Here is a 16,502-nt window from a genome sequence, read left to right on the forward strand (position 1 = left end):
GTCCTTTGGACATAGTTCCAAATTGCTCTCCAAAATGGTTGGATCTATTCACAACTCCACCAACAATGTATTAGTGTCCCAGTTTTTCTACATACCTTCCAACAATCATCATTATTTTTTCCTGCCATTATTGCTAATCTGATGTGTGTGGTGGTACCTGAGAGTTGTCTTAACTTGCATTTCTCTGATCAATAGTGATTTGGAGCTTTTTTAAATGACTAGAAATGGTTTCAATTTCTTCATCTAAAAATTGTCTATTTATATATTTTGACCATTTATCAATTGGAGAATGGCTTGAATTATGAATGAGTAAATTCTCTATATATTTCAGAAATGAAAGCTTTATCAGAACCTTGGATGTAAATTTACCCCCCCAGTTTACTTCTTTCCTTCTAATTTATTTACATTGGTTTTGTTTGTACAAAAACTTTTTAACTTAATATAATCAAAATTACCCATTTTGCATTCCATGCAAAATGACCTTTGACCACAAATTCCTTCCTTCTCTACAGATCTGAGAGGTAAACTATCCTTTGTTCTCCTGATGTGCTGATGGCACATTAGTCTAAATCATAAACCCATTTCCGACTTTACCTTAGCATAGGGTTAGGTGTGGGTCAGTGCTTAGTTTCTGCCATATTAATTTCTGATTTTCCCAGCAATTTTTGTCAAATATTGGGTTCTTATCTCCAAAGCTGGGGTCTTTGGGTTTGTCAAACAATAGATTGCTAGTCATTGATTACAGTGTTTTGTGAACCTAACCTAGTTTGATCAAGCCAATACCAAATGGTTTTGATGACTGCTGTTTTATAATATAGTTTTAGGTCTGATACAGCTAGGCTACCTTCATTTGCATTTTTTTTCATTAATTCCTTCCTTGAACTTCTTGACCTTTTGTTCTTCCAGATGAACTTTGTAATTAATTTTTAATTGACTAAAAATGAAGACACCTAGATCTTAACTCGGGTTATTGACCCAATTATTGCAGAGAGATCTGTTTGAGACTCACAGAGATATTTCTGTGCCCAGAACAGCTAATATTCTTAGCTTTCCAAGGACACTTAGATCTCATTGCTGACAGGGAGTAGAGCAGAAAAAAAATTGTACCAAGGAAGGACATTGGCAGGATTTTATAACTTGCAATTATTCTTGTTTCCCCACCATTCTATTGTCTTACGGTCATTAATAACTTCTTAATGCTTCAAATAAATGGTATTTTTCAGCCATTCTACTTAGCTTCCTGAAGGAAGGCTAAAAAAGAAAGGCTAAAATGCTACAAAGACAATACACTATCCCAATTCCTTTCTTATTTTTAAGCACTAGTTTATTTCCTACCCAATCCTCTTTTTCAACCCTAAGAGAATTTGTTACCCGTCTTGACAACTTCAAAATCTTAACTCCATTTTTCCTGTTCTAATCCAGGTCTTATCCTTGCTGCCCGAGTAATTTTTTTTCTTATCATAATTCTACTCGTTAATTTAGAAATGTTTAGTAGTACCTTTGCCCGGAATTTAAGGTTCACCATAACTTTTGACACTTTAATTATTCTATCTTATTTCCTGTTACTTCTCCTTATGTTCTTCTGTATATTTTAAAACTGACCCATTTTATGCCTTAACATATACTATACTAACACCTGTCTTTCTTTAAACACCTTCCTTTCCATTCATTTATCTGCCTATGCTTTTAATGTCCAACCTAAATACCACTTTCAGGCCCCTTTTCTCACCTCCTTCCTGGAACGTTATAATGACTTCTCAGACCAGATGATATGCAATTTCCTTCAAGTCTCTAACGCAAAGGAAAATTTGTGGAAAATATTCAAGCTACAATATTACCCAAGTCCACTTTCTTCCCAGCAGCTGCTGTTACGTGAAAAGCTCTTTCAGAAATTGTGAAGTGGCTCTTAAAAGAGCCTTTGGTTTTGAAAATTTCTTCCGGGCCCCCAAGCCTTTACTTGCTCTTGATTTTATGATGACTCTCTGTTTTCTTTGGCAAAAGTACAGCCTGAATGTTGGGCAAAACACCGCCCTGAGCAATGGTTACTTTGCCCAACAACTTGTTGAGCTCTTCGTCATTACGGATAGCCAATTGAAGGTGGCGGGGAATTATACGAGTTTTCTTGTTGTCCCGAGCAGCATTACCCGCCAGCTCCAAGATTTCGGCTGTCAGATATTCCAGAACAGCAGCCAAATAGACTGGTGCACCAGCCCCGACCCTTTCGGCATAATTACCTTTACGGAGCAAACGATGTACTCGACCTACTGGAAACTGGAGGCCTGCTCTAGAGGATCTGGACTTAGCTTTAGCGCGAGCTTTTCCTCCCTGTTTGCCGCGTCCAGACATCTTAAATTAAAATAAGACGACAGGAAAGAGATAAGAAAAAAGCTAAGAAACTGCCTAGCCGGGAAGAGTGTCAGTGACTGCACTTTTATAGGTTTTCCAATAGTAACCTTGAGCAGCTGATTGGTTACCCGGCAATGTATACAAAGCAGCCAATAGGAAAGTAGAATCGAAATCTGCTTATTTACATACGCTTTCTAGTTTATGACGTCATCTTCACAGTTTTGCCAATGAGAAAGAACCGGCTCTTGAGTCCTTATTTGCATATTGGGCCTATAAATAGAAGGAACCGTCTTCTCATTTTAGCTTTTTGTGAAGCCTGCTCTCTATAATGCCTGAACCTTCCAAGTCCGCTCCAGCCCCCAAAAAGGGGTCAAAAAAGGCCGTCACTAAGGCACAGAAAAAAGATGGAAAGAAGCGGAAGCGCAGCCGTAAAGAAAGTTACTCTATCTACGTGTACAAAGTGTTGAAACAGGTTCATCCTGATACTGGCATTTCTTCTAAAGCTATGGGCATTATGAACTCTTTTGTCAACGATATTTTTGAGCGTATCGCTGGCGAGGCGTCCCGTTTGGCGCATTACAACAAGCGCTCCACCATAACTTCCAGGGAGATTCAGACGGCTGTGCGCCTGTTGCTGCCCGGGGAGCTGGCCAAACATGCCGTGTCTGAGGGCACCAAGGCTGTCACCAAATACACTAGCTCCAAATAGACGGGCTCTTTGAACCGAACCCAAAGGCTCTTTTAAGAGCCACCTTCGTTTTCACAGAATTGCTGTAATATTTAAATTTGCTCGTGTTGTGTACCCAAGCTTGCTATTCAAATTAAATCTTTAATCCAGGATAAATTTTGCTCGCTTCCCCAAAGGAAAAAGAGCCACAAAACAAAACTAAAAAGTATGCGTTTTATGCACCGCTAAACTGCAAGACATTAAAATTAAGAAAAAAAAAATTTCTCTTAATAGTTTGGGGAGCAATTAGTTGTGATTGGGACTATGAACTAAGGTAGTTCTAACCCTAGGCCTAAATGTACATTTCTCGAAAGTCGGCAGTCAGGAATACCACGATGTGTGGAAATCTGACTTGCTTAATGTCTGCTCAGCGATAGGCAAGTGAGAATAAGTAAAATATTCCAAGTAAGGAAACTTTTGCGCATGTTAACCAGTTAGCTTAGAAATCAGGAGAGGGGGATGGGGAAGAAGTCTTGCGGTTTTCCGCTTTATAACCTTGCTTCCGTACGTGGCCTCCCTGCTGGGATCCTCTTGTGAAGGAACTTCCCTGCTTCTCGGGAGAACCGAAATAAACTTTGCACCCGGAGACGCCTCCGAATAGTGAAGAAAACAGTCCAAAGTGGAGGAACGCGGTGGTGAACCGAAATGGAGGGAGTTACGGCTCCCGAAGTTCTGAAGAAAGCGAAAGCCGGTCGGCGGATGCTAGAAGGTGATTTGCAGTCAGGCAACTTGTGCGCGCATATCCAGGAGGTAAGCACTCAAGAAGGCCTGGGGGTCAATTTCGGGAGTCTTAGACTGGGGAGACCGGTGAGGGCTTCCGATCTAAATTGGATGGACTGCGGACCCCAAAGGAAAGGCTGCCTGAGAACGCTACTGCTGCTACTGCTGGTAATCTAGCAAAGGCTAGAATAATTTGTTCAGTCCTGCACTTGAAGGTGTCTGGCGGCAGCCCTCATAGAAAATGGGAAAAGAGCAGTCCAATCTCTGAGCATAAGAAAGAAACCCGAAGATGCCAGCGGATAGGCCTTTAGGTAATGGGTCACAGACTTGGAAATTGCCAAAATGTAAGGGAAAGGACAAGAAGATGATGATTAACTATTGCTGTTTTGTATGGGGTGAATCAGAGGGACAATCTGGCCCGACGTAGGGCTCCTCCGAGGATTCGATGTGCCAACAGCTGAATTTATATGTTAATGAGAAGGGCCCCCAACCCAGAGGAAATTATGTAGGCTAGCCTCTGGCTCCCGGGGCCAGCTGTTCTTATCTCAAACAAAGGTGAAAGGGAAAGAACAGGAACTGATCCCACCACACCTCTGGGACCTTTTTCTTGTCCTTCCACCATCTTGTGTGCCTCCACATCAGGCGGCGCCAGCAGAGTGTCTCCTTCTGCCCTCCAAGACCTAGTGGCACCTCTAGATTTAGGGACCCCAGATGCAAGTAAAGTGTCACCTTATGGGTTCTTGCAGAGAGGTTCATCAGTTGAGGAAGGATTTAGAGAATTTCCCCCTCCCTTGTAACAAGTCCGCTTCCAAAACTAATATGTACCCTCTTTGGGAAATTCCCGTAGGGATGGGTCAAATTGGATATGTTAATGCCCCTGTGACCAGAAGTCCCCAATGGAGGACCCTATTGGGATGTCTAAACAATTGGATCAGTTTTGGGGACCTAGCTTTACTCTTGGAAGGAATTGATGCACATTATGAACATGTTGTTCACTCAGGAAGAAAGGGCATTTGCCAGCACTGCGGCAGGTATAATGGAATGGGAACGATGATACACAGCCAATGCTGGGGTAGTGCCAGCCTAAGCAAAGTTTCCCTTGCAAGACACAGGTTGGATAATGCTAATCATGTCCATAGGCAATACATGCAAGATTTGAGGGAATTATTACAAGAATGAAAAATTCTGTCTCTAAGTCACAAAATTTGAAAAAGACTTTTAAAATTATGCAGGGAAAAGAGGAGTCACCCTCAAAGTTCTTAGAAAACTGAGGAATGCCATTAGAAAATTCTCGGGCCCCAAGATCCTGATACTGAAATTATGTTAAAAGTCCATTTTGTCACCAATGCCTGGTGGGACATTAGTAAAAAGCTACAGAAGATAGAGGGATGGAATAGGAAACCCTTGGGGGACCTCCTAAAAGAAGCAAAGGTTTTTGTGAGGAGAGATGATGAGAAACAGAAACAGAAGGCTAAGATGTTTGTATAGGCAGTTCAGAAAGCCATGGAGTCCACTAAAAACCAAACCAGGGGCCCGCAGGAAAGAAACCAAGGACAGGCTCCCTGGAACATGAGTGACAAGGAGTGACAAGTGTGTAGTAAGGAGTGACAAGGGAATGCATCAGATGCTCTGTTGGACAAATGGGAAGGCTGAGCAGAGGGGGGCCTCTCACTTGTTGGACTTAAGGATAAAAGGGACATTTATCAAGAAACTGCCCTAACAGAAAGAGGAACAAAGGGTTTGCTTTCTAATGGAACTTGAAGATTAGGGATGTCAGGAGTTCTTGGAGAAATCCCACCTGGAGCCCTTAATTTAAAGGTGAGACCTAATGGGGAGGAGATGGTATTTTTAGTTGATTCAGGAGCAGCCCAGCTACCTCAGGGAACTAATTTGTCATCAGAAATTTTGATGGTATCAGGGGTCAAGGGAGAAAATTTCCCTGTTCCTCTGATTAGAGTACTGGAATTTAGTCGTAGGACACCTACTTCTGTTTCCCAAGGCACAGGTAAATTTGTTGGGCAGAGACCTGATAACCAAATTGTCCATTAGTCCAGTACCCTGAGTCACTCTAATAGTACCAATCCAGACATGTATTGAAAGAAATTGAGAAAGACCGGATTGATCCCCAAGTCTGGGCTGGCCCAAATAATCCAGGCACACTATAAATCTCCCTAATAAAGATTAAGTTAAGGACAGTAAGGATTAGACAATACTCAGTCCCTTTGGAAGGAAGAAGGCATTTGAAACTAATGATCAAGGGGTTATTGACAACAGGGCTCCTAGAGGCTTGCATTTTACCTTTCAATATTCCTATCCTCCCGGCTAGAAAGGATGGGACATAAAGGATGGTACAAGATTTGAGAGAAATAAAGAAGATAGTGCTGTCCTCTCACCCAGTGGTTCCTGACCCATATACTAGACTGGAAAGGATACCAAAGAATAGGGCATGATTTAGTGGAGTGGACTTGAAGTATGCCTTCTGGAGTGGTCCCTTGGATGAAACTAGTAGGGACAGTTTTGCATTTGAGTGGGAGGATTCACACAGGGGAAGAAAACAATAATATAGATGGTGTGTCCTGCCACAAGTGTATACAGAGTCCCCAAATTTATTTGGACAAGTTTTAGAAGGAATATTGGAGGGCTCTGATTCATCTAGAGGGATTAAAGTCCTTCATATGTCTATGATCTATTCATTCACAGGGCAGAAGCAGGAGATAGTCAGCTAAGTGACTATTGAACGCCTGAATTACTTGGGATAACGAGGGCTTAGGAGTTTCACAGGGTAAATTACAATTTGCAGAAAGAGAAGAAGAAGAAATACTTGGAAGTGAAATACATCTGAAAAGTGAAGGGAAAAAGAGGTTGAATCCGTTATGGATAGAAGGGATAGTTCAAACGGCCAAGCCTGAGACAAAGAGAGAACTATGGAAATTCCTGTGTCTAGTGGAATACTTAGACATTGGATTGATGCATATGCATATGCTGTCCTGATCGAACCTTTATATAACCATTTGTTGGAAGACAGGCCAGAATGAGTCCAGTGGGACCTGGAGAGTGAATGGAATTTTGAGCAATTGAAAAAGGTTTTGATTTCAGCCGCTGTACTCATGTTGCCCTCATTGGAGAAACCTTTCCATTTATTTGTAAATACAGAAAAGGGAATGGCACTGGAAGTCTTGGCACAAATGAGAGGGGGGGGGGGCAGAGATACCCAGTGGCCTTTCTGTCAAAAATCTTGAATCCAGTGGCCAAGGGATGACCGACCTGTATACAGGTGGTGGCAGCCACTGCCCTCCTAGTAGAAGAAAGCAGAAAGATCACTTTTGGAGGCTGCTTAATTGTGACTGTATCTCATCAGGTCTGGGCAATCTTGAATCAGAAAGCAGGGAAATGGCTGATTCAAGGATTTTGAAAAATGTTGGAAAAGGATGATTTAGTCTTATCTCAGAATCATAATCTAAATCCTACCAATTTCCTGTTCGCTTCCCTGGAGGAAGCCGTAAATTTAGAGCATTGTTGTTTAGATATTATAGATTAACAGACTAAGATGAGGGAAGATTTGCAGGAGTCGGTTCATAGACAGTTCCTCCAGAGTAATGGAAAGGAAGAGGCTGGACCAATATGTCGTAATAGATGGGGACCATTGTAGAGGCCTGAAACTATTGAATTCAATGCAGTGTGGTCGGCACTGCTGAGCACTTGAGGCTACCTACTGATTGGATGATACTCTATGGGCATATGCTTAGAAAATGATCCTTTCCACTATCCGTACATGTATAGAAGATTGTAGGAGGGACTAGAGGGTAGAGTAAAGCTAGCCAGGGACACACTCTCGGTGGTAGAGAGAAGGAGGTCCTGAGATTCTGCTTCCATCCTGTTCAATCCTGCGTCTAAGACCTAGAATAAAGATTAAGGACTTTTGCTTATCCTGACTCCGGCTGATTCTGGGGTGTCCTGGGTGCTAGTGCGGTCATTACAGACCATAATTCTTTGATTCAGGCCAGTTCCCTACCCAGGAGATGGTCTGCTCAAACCTGTGAACTATACGCTCTCAATCAGGCATTAAAGCTGTTACCTGATAAAGAAGGATTCATATACACAGATTCCAAATATGGTTGGGGATGGCACATATGCTTGGGAAAATATGGGAAGAAAGGGGGATGTTTAAATAGTAAAGGAAAAGGGCTGGCTCCTGCCACTCCGATAATTGAAGTATTGGCTATTTATTGTTACAAAACCAATTGCAATTGTTCATGTCAAAGGTCACCAAACAGGGAATATTTTTGAGGCCTGGGGCAATTGCTTAGCTGATGAGAAACAAGGAAGGCAGGGGAAGGAGAATCTGAACAATAAAAGAAAGTGCTAGTTTTAATTCCTGCCATTCTTCTTAGTCTGCCTTCACTATCCTTCACTCCAGAAGAAAAACTGAAGGTTCAGGACCTAGGTGTTCAGGAAACAACCAATGGGCATTGGCTCCTCCCAGATGGTTGAGAAGTAGAGACCAAAGCTGGTATAAGACATGGCCTTCAATATTTATACCAAGGGAGTCATTGGGATGTCCAAAACCTGTGTGATGTGGTGTTGACTAGATTTGTCTCACCAGGATTATATACACTGGCATGGCAATTGGTGGAGGGCTGCATCATTTGTCGAGAAACAAATAAGACTACCCAATGCTGAGCCTCACAAGGAGGAAGACCCTCAGGAGTCAGGCCATTCCAAAGCATCCAAGTGGACTTCACTGAGCTACCACTTGTAGGCCATCTCAAATACCTATTGGTTTTAGTGGACCATCTGACCTCATGGGTAGAGGCTTTTCCCTTATCACAGGCTACTGCATCATCAGTTAGCAAGATGCTCCTGGAACACATGATTCCAAGGTATGGGATGGTGGAGCATATGGACTTGGACCAGGATATGCACTTTACTTCTAGAATACTCTAGTCCCCGGCCTGAGCCTTAGAAATCTCTTGGGAGCTTCATATCCCCTGGCATCCTCCCTCTTCAGACAAGGTCGAAAGAATGAATCAAGCAAGACAGCTCACTAAACTAACTTTAGAAACAGTTGCCCTGGACTAAGTGCCTTCTTTTGGCCCTTTTAAGAATTAGAAACCCTGCAGGGATATCAGGATATCATAACCCATATGAATTGTTATATGGACATCCATATCTAGGGAGCTGTAGGGAGTTGCTAGATCCAATAGTGGAAACTAAAGACCTGTTCATAAGACATAATGCTTTGCTGAAACATTTACATGAATTGCAACTTAAAAGACTCATTGCTCAGACCCTTCCCCTAGGATTTATGGTACACAGGTTCAAGCCTGGTGACTACGTCCTGATCTGGACATGGAAAGAAGAAAAACTGACTCCAGATTGGGAGGGACCATTCCAAGTTCTTCTTACCTCAGACACTGCTTTAAGGACATGGGAGCCTGGTTGGACTCATCACACCCTAGTCAAAGGACTTGTGGACGCTCCAAAGGAATGGACCATAGTATCTGAATCTGCAGAGAATTTGAAATTGCACTTGAAGTTAAGAAGTCAGTAACTCGGGGAAGGCAATTAATGGATTCTATATATAGATTTCTATTGTGCTTTATATTCTGGGGAACTGTATTAGAACTTTTTCTGTTTGTTCTAGATGGTGACTGACTACTCTATTGTGCATCTGAGGATGCATTGTCCTCAGGACAATGGGATCAAAATCAAACCCAAAGTTGGAATTATCCCTTTTATGCCTAATGTTGCTCCTGCTATTCACCTTCATGGCCCCCACTTCTAAATGCTCTATTGAGGAAAGAGAATAGCTTTCAGAGTTTGACACAGACTGTTGCTGATACTTTCCATATCAGGGACTGCTGGATGTGTGGAGGGCCCCAACAGTTTGAGCAATTGCCCTGAGTAGCTGTGCCTTTAAGTCCAAGCAATAAGTCAGATGTACATCATGAAACCGTTGTTTGGTCAGACTGAGAGGAACATCAGTGGACATTGACTGCATCAGTCCCAGGTAAATACTGCCTGAATCAGACAGGGGAAGGAAGGTGGCTAGGTGAAAGTCAGTGTGACTGGACCTACTCTATAAGCATTGGAAATAACCAAATTAATTGTACTAGGTAACAAAATATATGGAATAGTACTCATGTACAATGTGGATAATAGTACATGGATCTCATGTCAAAATGACAAGTAAGACGAGACTTTTAGAGAGTTGTTCATAGGTGAATGCGGCAGAACATTATGAAGGAGTCTGAATAGCAGTCTGTATGAAGAACAACAACAAAGGGACACTTCACCTCCCCAGTTGTGATTGGGGAAATAAAAGTTGGGAAAAATAAAATTTGGTCTGGGTACTTTGATATATTCTGGAATCGGACTAATAAAGGTAGCAACCCATGTAGAGAAATGCCTGTGGAAGCCTAGATGTCAGTTATGGAGATGCCAATATAGAAGCTCATATATATGTGCGGGTGGTTCTCTAGGAGATAGAGATCTGCAGTATTATCCAGTAACCAACAGAACATCAATCTGTCGAAAAAGGAACCCTTCCTTGAAAGGGCACTATTAGATTTGTGGGCAGACTGCGGACACCCAACTCCCCCTTAATTGGAATGGTGTTTGTTATATTCATTTAATCAGACCTAAATTTTAATTTCTGCCCAGTTCTGGGAAAAGTTATTTGGAGGTTCAGCTCTATAATGACCTGGATAGTGAAAAACGAAGCATTGACATCTCCCTCACTCAAACCAGGGATGCTAATGGATGGGGAGATTCTTGGCCTCAAAGAATATGGACCCGCAACATGGGCCCAGGATGGGAAGTTGGAGATATAGTAGTAAAGTAGTAGAAATTGTCACTAACCAGACTGCAGAGGCCCTGGATTTGGTAGGCGACCAAGCCACCCAGACAAGAGAGGCGGTCTTGCAGCATAGGTTAGTCTTAGACTACCTATTAGCAGAGGAAGGGGGAGTTTGTGGAAAATTAAATCTACCTGTTGCATGCAAATTGATGACAATGGGAAACTGGTAAAGAAAATTACTAGGAGTATAAGAAACCTTGCTCATGTTCCCATATAGACATGGAGTTCCCCTTTTAACATGTCTTGGTGGTTCTGGTTCTGGGGAAGTTGTTGGAAGCAGTTGGGCTTATAATTTATAGCTCATAGCTTAAAACTCTCAATTTATAGCCCTCAGTGGGGTCATATTCCTCCCTCCCTCCCTCTTTCTTTCCTTCCCTCCTTTCATTTCTTCCCTTCCTTCCTTTCTTCCTTCCAAAATTGGGGTGAAGTGATTTACCCAAGATTACACAGCTAGGCAGTTTTAAGTGTTTGAGGTTAAATTTGAATTCAGGTTCTCCTGACTTCAGGACCTAGCCTAGCCCCTCATGCTTTATGGACTAAAATTAACAGCATTTCTCAGTTGATAAACATCTATTTTCTCCCCCCCCCCCTTTTTTTTTTGGCTACCTAGCCTGCCCCTCATGCTTTTTCTTTATTCATCACACATTATGGACTAAAATTAACAGAATTTCTCAGTTGATAAGCATCTATTTTCTTTTTCTTTCTTTCTTTTTTTTTTTTTTTTGCTATCACAAAAAAATGCTAAATTTAAATATTTTGATATATATGGGGACTTTTTTATGGGTTTATTGGGATATAAGCCTAGTAACAGAGTCTGATTCAAAAGATATGAATATTTTTGTTATTTTATATGCATAATTCCAAATTGCTTTCCAAAAAAGATTGTACCATCTCACAGCTCCACCAACAATGTATTAGTGTGTGTTTATCTTTTCCCAACCTCTCCAATGCATATTGCCATTTTTTGGGAGGGTTGCCAGTTTGCCACTTTGTAAAGTGAAGTCTCAGGATTTTTGTGATTTGCATTTCAATTTTTATTAATATTTGGGACATTTTTCATATGGTTCCTGTTCTTTTGAGAATTGTTCGTTCGTATTTCTTTACTATCTATTGGGGAATGGCTCTTCAGACATTTTCAAAGAGTAACTGCAGGTATGAGGATAATATAGTAGCTTTATAGCTAACAATGGTGAACTTTTGTATCATTAAATAATTTGATGACTATCCAATTATCTTAAATTTGTAATTTTTTTGGACATAAAGACAAAATAGAACCTCATTTTGAGTCTAATGTGTTGCTCATCTGCTGGATTGTTTGAACATAATCTCACATATATTGACTATTTTAATGGACAACAAATGACAAATGCCAATTTAGTTTTGTTCTTTCGTGTTTAGGAAATATAAACTGAAGAACAAATATATTAAACTTAAAGGCATTGTAGTTGAAAAGCAATCTTGCTAAGCTAAAAACAAGCATACTTTAATACTGAAAAAGTTGTTTCTATATTGATAACATCGGAATACCCAACTAACCAGAATCTTATCCAATAATATTTCTGATAGAATTTAAGTTTTCTGCAATTCTTTTTCTTTATTGTATGACTCCCATTGTATGTGCTTCACACACATAGTAGGTTATTAGTAGGTCAAGTAACAGCAAGAGTACTGTGTTATTAGATTTGCAGAGTACATGGGAATGAATAAGATATAAGAAGACTGCAAATGTATGAGGGGGCCAGGTTTTGAAGGACTTTAAAAATGAAACACAATTTTATATTTGATCCCGGAAGCAATAGAGAGCCACCAGAGTTTACTTAATGGGGAAAGGGTTCATAAAGTGGTCAAGCTTGTGCTTTAGGAAGATTTGTTTGACATGTGAGTGGAAGATAAATTGCATGTTGTATTATGTTAGTTATGTATGTGTGTACATAAATGTTTGTGTGTGTGTGTGTGTGTGTGTGTGTGTATGTGTATACACACATATTTGAGTCCTGTGGAGTCCTACTTCTTCTGCTATCCTTTTGTTGGCTCTGCATTCCCTTAACAATCTTTTCCTTGTGCTTTTTTATTTTTTTCTAGATCTATAGAGTAATCCTTTGTTAATTTAATTGGTATGGCATTAAATAAATATAAATTATTTTAGGTAATATTATTTTTATAATATTGTCATAGCCATGCTGAATCCAAAAGGACTCTGTAATGAGGTTCTAGTGGAAGTCAGAGTTGTAGAAATCCCCTTTTGGTTGACATAGGTCCTTCATGAAAGAATTCATGAACTGAAAAGTTTTAGATGGCAAAAATGGAAGTTTATTGTTGGATGAGAAGTCAGCTTTGCTAGAAAAACTGACTTCTTCAGTAGCAAAGTCTTATTAGGGAAATGGAGGCTGGCACTGAGAAGATAATGTCTTCTCAAGGGGCAGGGTCCTGGCAGCTACTGCTTTGGACATTCTGCAAAGAAATGAGTAAGCAGAACCTATTATATGAGCAGATCTTGGCTGGGGCTGAGGCAGTTTGAGCTGATCATACCAGGATCTCCCAAATGAAATTACTTTGAAGGCTTTTTCAGCTTGAATTTGAATGGAGATCCGGCTATCAGTGGAGATGATTTGCCTTAGAAATGGCCCAGGCAGGAGGATATGCTCTCATAGACTCTCTGGAGCCTGGGGGGCGGGGGGGTCAGGAATCAAAGGGGACAATATATCAAGAGTGTTAATTCACACCCCCATCACCTGTAAGTTTCTCATGAGAACCTGAACTTAGCCTCATATATTAGATCAAAGTGACAAGCATGACCATAGAGTGACTTTGCCTATTTCTGTTCTTCTACTTACTTGGGCTCACACCTGTGAGGTGCTTCTATAAATAAGATCAGTTTTACCCCTAAAATACTGATACTGGAAGTCGTGCCCTTAAGGCCATTCCCATCATTACATGCATCCTGTTGCTCCACTATTGTATATATTCCAAACCCATTCCCAACATTGTGTGCATCAGGTTCATGCTTTAGGCTGGGAGAAATATATATATAGTATAACAGCTTCCTGATGACCTAACTGCATTGCTTCTGTATCCTATGTAAACGCAGTTCCTCAGTCATTCTAGACCAAATGATTTTTGAACATGAGTTTGATTTGGTCAACTAGCCAAACTGTTCACAATTAAACCAATCTCTGTCTTGCTTCAGTTTCTCTGGCATTATAGCAAAACCTCGATTAATTGATATTTTCCAATTATTTGGTTCCTTCTTTATTTTTCTAAAGAGTGTTTTATGTTTATATTCAGATAGGTCAAGTATATGTGTTGGTAGGAAGATATTTGAATATTGTCTACATTCTGTAATTATTCTGAGGGTAATTATCAAGTCCTAATAGATTTTTAAAAAATTTTGGCAATGCACAGAAAGAATGATTTGTAGTTATTAATTTTATATCCTGCAATTTTGCTGAAATTTTAATTGACTTCAAGTTTCGCTAGAAAAACTTGTTAAACTTTTTGTTAAAAATTTTGTTTAAAAGCAACAGCTTTGATTTCTTGGTATGTATACTTATTCCCTTAATTTATTTTTCTAATGTTATTGTTATGGTTTTGATGTGTGTCCTTATGTCAAATAAAAGTTGTAATAATGGCTATCCTTGTGTTATTCTATGTATTCTATATATTATTGGAATATTCTCCATCACATATAATGTTAGGTCTTGAATTTTAGTTAGATAATATTAACTATATTAAGAAAAGATCTATTACTAGTTATACAGTGAGTTTTCCTTTCAATATTGTTAATTTCTATTTTGATTTTCAGAATTTTTAATCTGATACTTAGTTGGGGTTTTTTAAGTTGCATATTTTAAGTTCATGTTCATTTCATTGATCTGTTATTTCTCTTTTGTGATGAGGAATGCATTTGAAGCAAATTTTCCCTTAGGAAATATTTTAGATGCATCTATCCAAGTTTTGATATGTTTGATATGTCTTGTCATTTTCTTTGGTGAAATTTTCTGCTGCTTTTATGACTTATTGACCCATGAATTACTTAGGATTAAATTCTTTATTCTCCAATTAATTTTAATTCTTCAGGTACCCTATATTGAAATATTTTTTTATTGAATTATAATCTTAAAATATGTCTTAATATTTCTGCTTTTCTTCATTTGTTTGTTAGATTAGTTGGGCTAGATTAGTAATAGTTTTGTAAATGTGCATGAAACAACTGAAAAAATATGTATGTGATTTCCTGTTCCCATTGAATAATCATCAGAGATTTGTCATAGATAACTCTTTGAAATTTTTCTTCAGTTCTTTCCCCTTTTTATATTTCTGTTGGATCTTTCTAGGTCTGAAAAAAGTCAGTTGAAAGTAGTCTATTTCAGGATCTTCCTTTATAATGGTGGTTACCAAGTTTAAGAAGAACTTGGTCATGATTCTTTGATATTTTTTCTATTTGCAGTTTTTTTTTTCTTTTACTTGAAAACTCTGAATTTTCAATGACTCAATAAACATTTTAACCATTTGTTATGTGTCAGGCATCCTGCTAAGCTCTGGGGATACAAATTGAGAAAAAAGACAGTTCCTGATGTCACATGGAGTTCACTGTATATACAAAGTTATATACAGGATAAATTGGAGAAAGTTAACATAGAGATGAGGAGGGGGAGAATTTCTGGTATAGTGACAGTGTGACTGAATCATAGAGTATGTGATAGGGAGGATGTAAACTGTAATAGATCGAAAAGATGGGAGGAGGCAGGTTATAAAAGGCTTTGAATATCAAACAGAGGTTTTTATATTTGATCCTGGAAATTATAGGAAGCCATTAAAGTTTAGTAAGTGAGAGAAGGGGAGAGGAAGAAGGGAAAGCTGGTCAAACCTAAACTTTAGGAAGACCATTTTAATACCTGAATGGATGATAGAGCAGAATATAGGGAGACCAGATATCAGATTACTGCAGTAGGTGGTAGAGGTGATGAGGGACTGAACCAGAGTGGTGGAAGTATGAAAGGAGAGAAGGGATACACCCCAAAAAATCAGTCATTGGCAAAGGTATTGTGTGAGAGTGAGGAGTTGAAGATAATGCCTCTGTTGTTAAGCCTTGGTGACTGGGATGGATTGTGGTGCCTTTCACAGTAATATAGAAATTAGGAAGAAGGGATAGTTTGGGGGTAAAGGATAAGAGAAGAAGTTCAAATTTAGCCACGGAATTTAAGAAGTTTGAGAATCACTGTTCTACGGTGTAATTCATTTGGGCCAATAATTTAAAGTCACCAAAAAGGAGCTAGATGCTTGCTTTTACTCTCTTCACTTATCTAGGATATCAACTCCCTATTATCTATTGTTATTTTTTTTTGGGGGGGGCTAAAGCTCCTCCTTTATATTTCATACATATATAAATAATATATAGAAACTGAGCAATTCTGCCTTCTTTTTATGTCAGCTATTCTTTCTCAAGGTTGACCCAGTGATTTGAGCACTGGACCTGGAGTAAAGAGGACCCGAGTTCAAATTTGGCCTAAGATACTTACTAGCCATGTGACCTTGGTCAAGTAACTTAACCCAGTTTGCCTCAGCTTCCTCATCTGTAAAATGAGCTGGAGAAGCAAATGGAAGACAACTTCATTATTTTTGTCAAGAAAATTCCAAAAAGGGTCATGAAGAATCAAGGCACAATTAAAAAAAAAAAATTATCTCCCTCTTTGTTCCCTAATATATCCGAAAAAACCAAAAAACTATCCTTTTTATGATCCTTAGCCTTCTTTAGAGTCAGTTCATTATGAACTTTATTAACAAGCTAAAGTATTATATTTGTATATTTATTTTCCATTACTTATACTTGCTTCTGTGTTTAAAATTCTC

At 39.5% G+C, this 16,502-nt stretch overlaps 2 protein-coding genes across 2 annotated transcripts; one reads left to right on the forward strand and one right to left on the reverse strand.

Annotated features, from left to right (window-relative positions):
• Positions 1-1,894: 1,894 nt before the first annotated feature.
• On the reverse strand, positions 1,895-2,422 carry LOC100928381 (histone H2A type 1). The gene has a single exon (XM_003768704.3). It carries the CDS (start codon positions 2,344-2,346, stop codon positions 1,954-1,956), a length of 393 nt encoding a protein of 130 aa, XP_003768752.1. The 5' UTR covers positions 2,347-2,422; the 3' UTR covers positions 1,895-1,953.
• A 204-nt stretch (positions 2,423-2,626) lies between these two features.
• LOC100928127 (histone H2B type 1-B) lies at positions 2,627-6,589 on the forward strand. The gene has a single exon (XM_031968481.1). It carries the CDS (start codon positions 2,675-2,677, stop codon positions 3,053-3,055), a length of 381 nt encoding a protein of 126 aa, XP_031824341.1. The 5' UTR covers positions 2,627-2,674; the 3' UTR covers positions 3,056-6,589.
• The last annotated feature ends 9,913 nt before the right edge of the window (positions 6,590-16,502 follow it).

Source organism: Sarcophilus harrisii, chromosome 4, assembly GCF_902635505.1.
Source record: "Sarcophilus harrisii chromosome 4, mSarHar1.11, whole genome shotgun sequence".
NCBI classification, from domain to species: domain Eukaryota; kingdom Metazoa; phylum Chordata; class Mammalia; order Dasyuromorphia; family Dasyuridae; genus Sarcophilus; species Sarcophilus harrisii.

Bases quoted from the DNA above. Each gene is read 5' to 3' on its own strand.
- LOC100928381 (XM_003768704.3), bottom strand. From the start codon at position 2,346: ATGTCTGGACGCGGCAAACAGGGAGGAAAAGCTCGCGCTAAAGCTAAG.
- LOC100928127 (XM_031968481.1), top strand. From the start codon at position 2,675: ATGCCTGAACCTTCCAAGTCCGCTCCAGCCCCCAAAAAGGGGTCAAAA.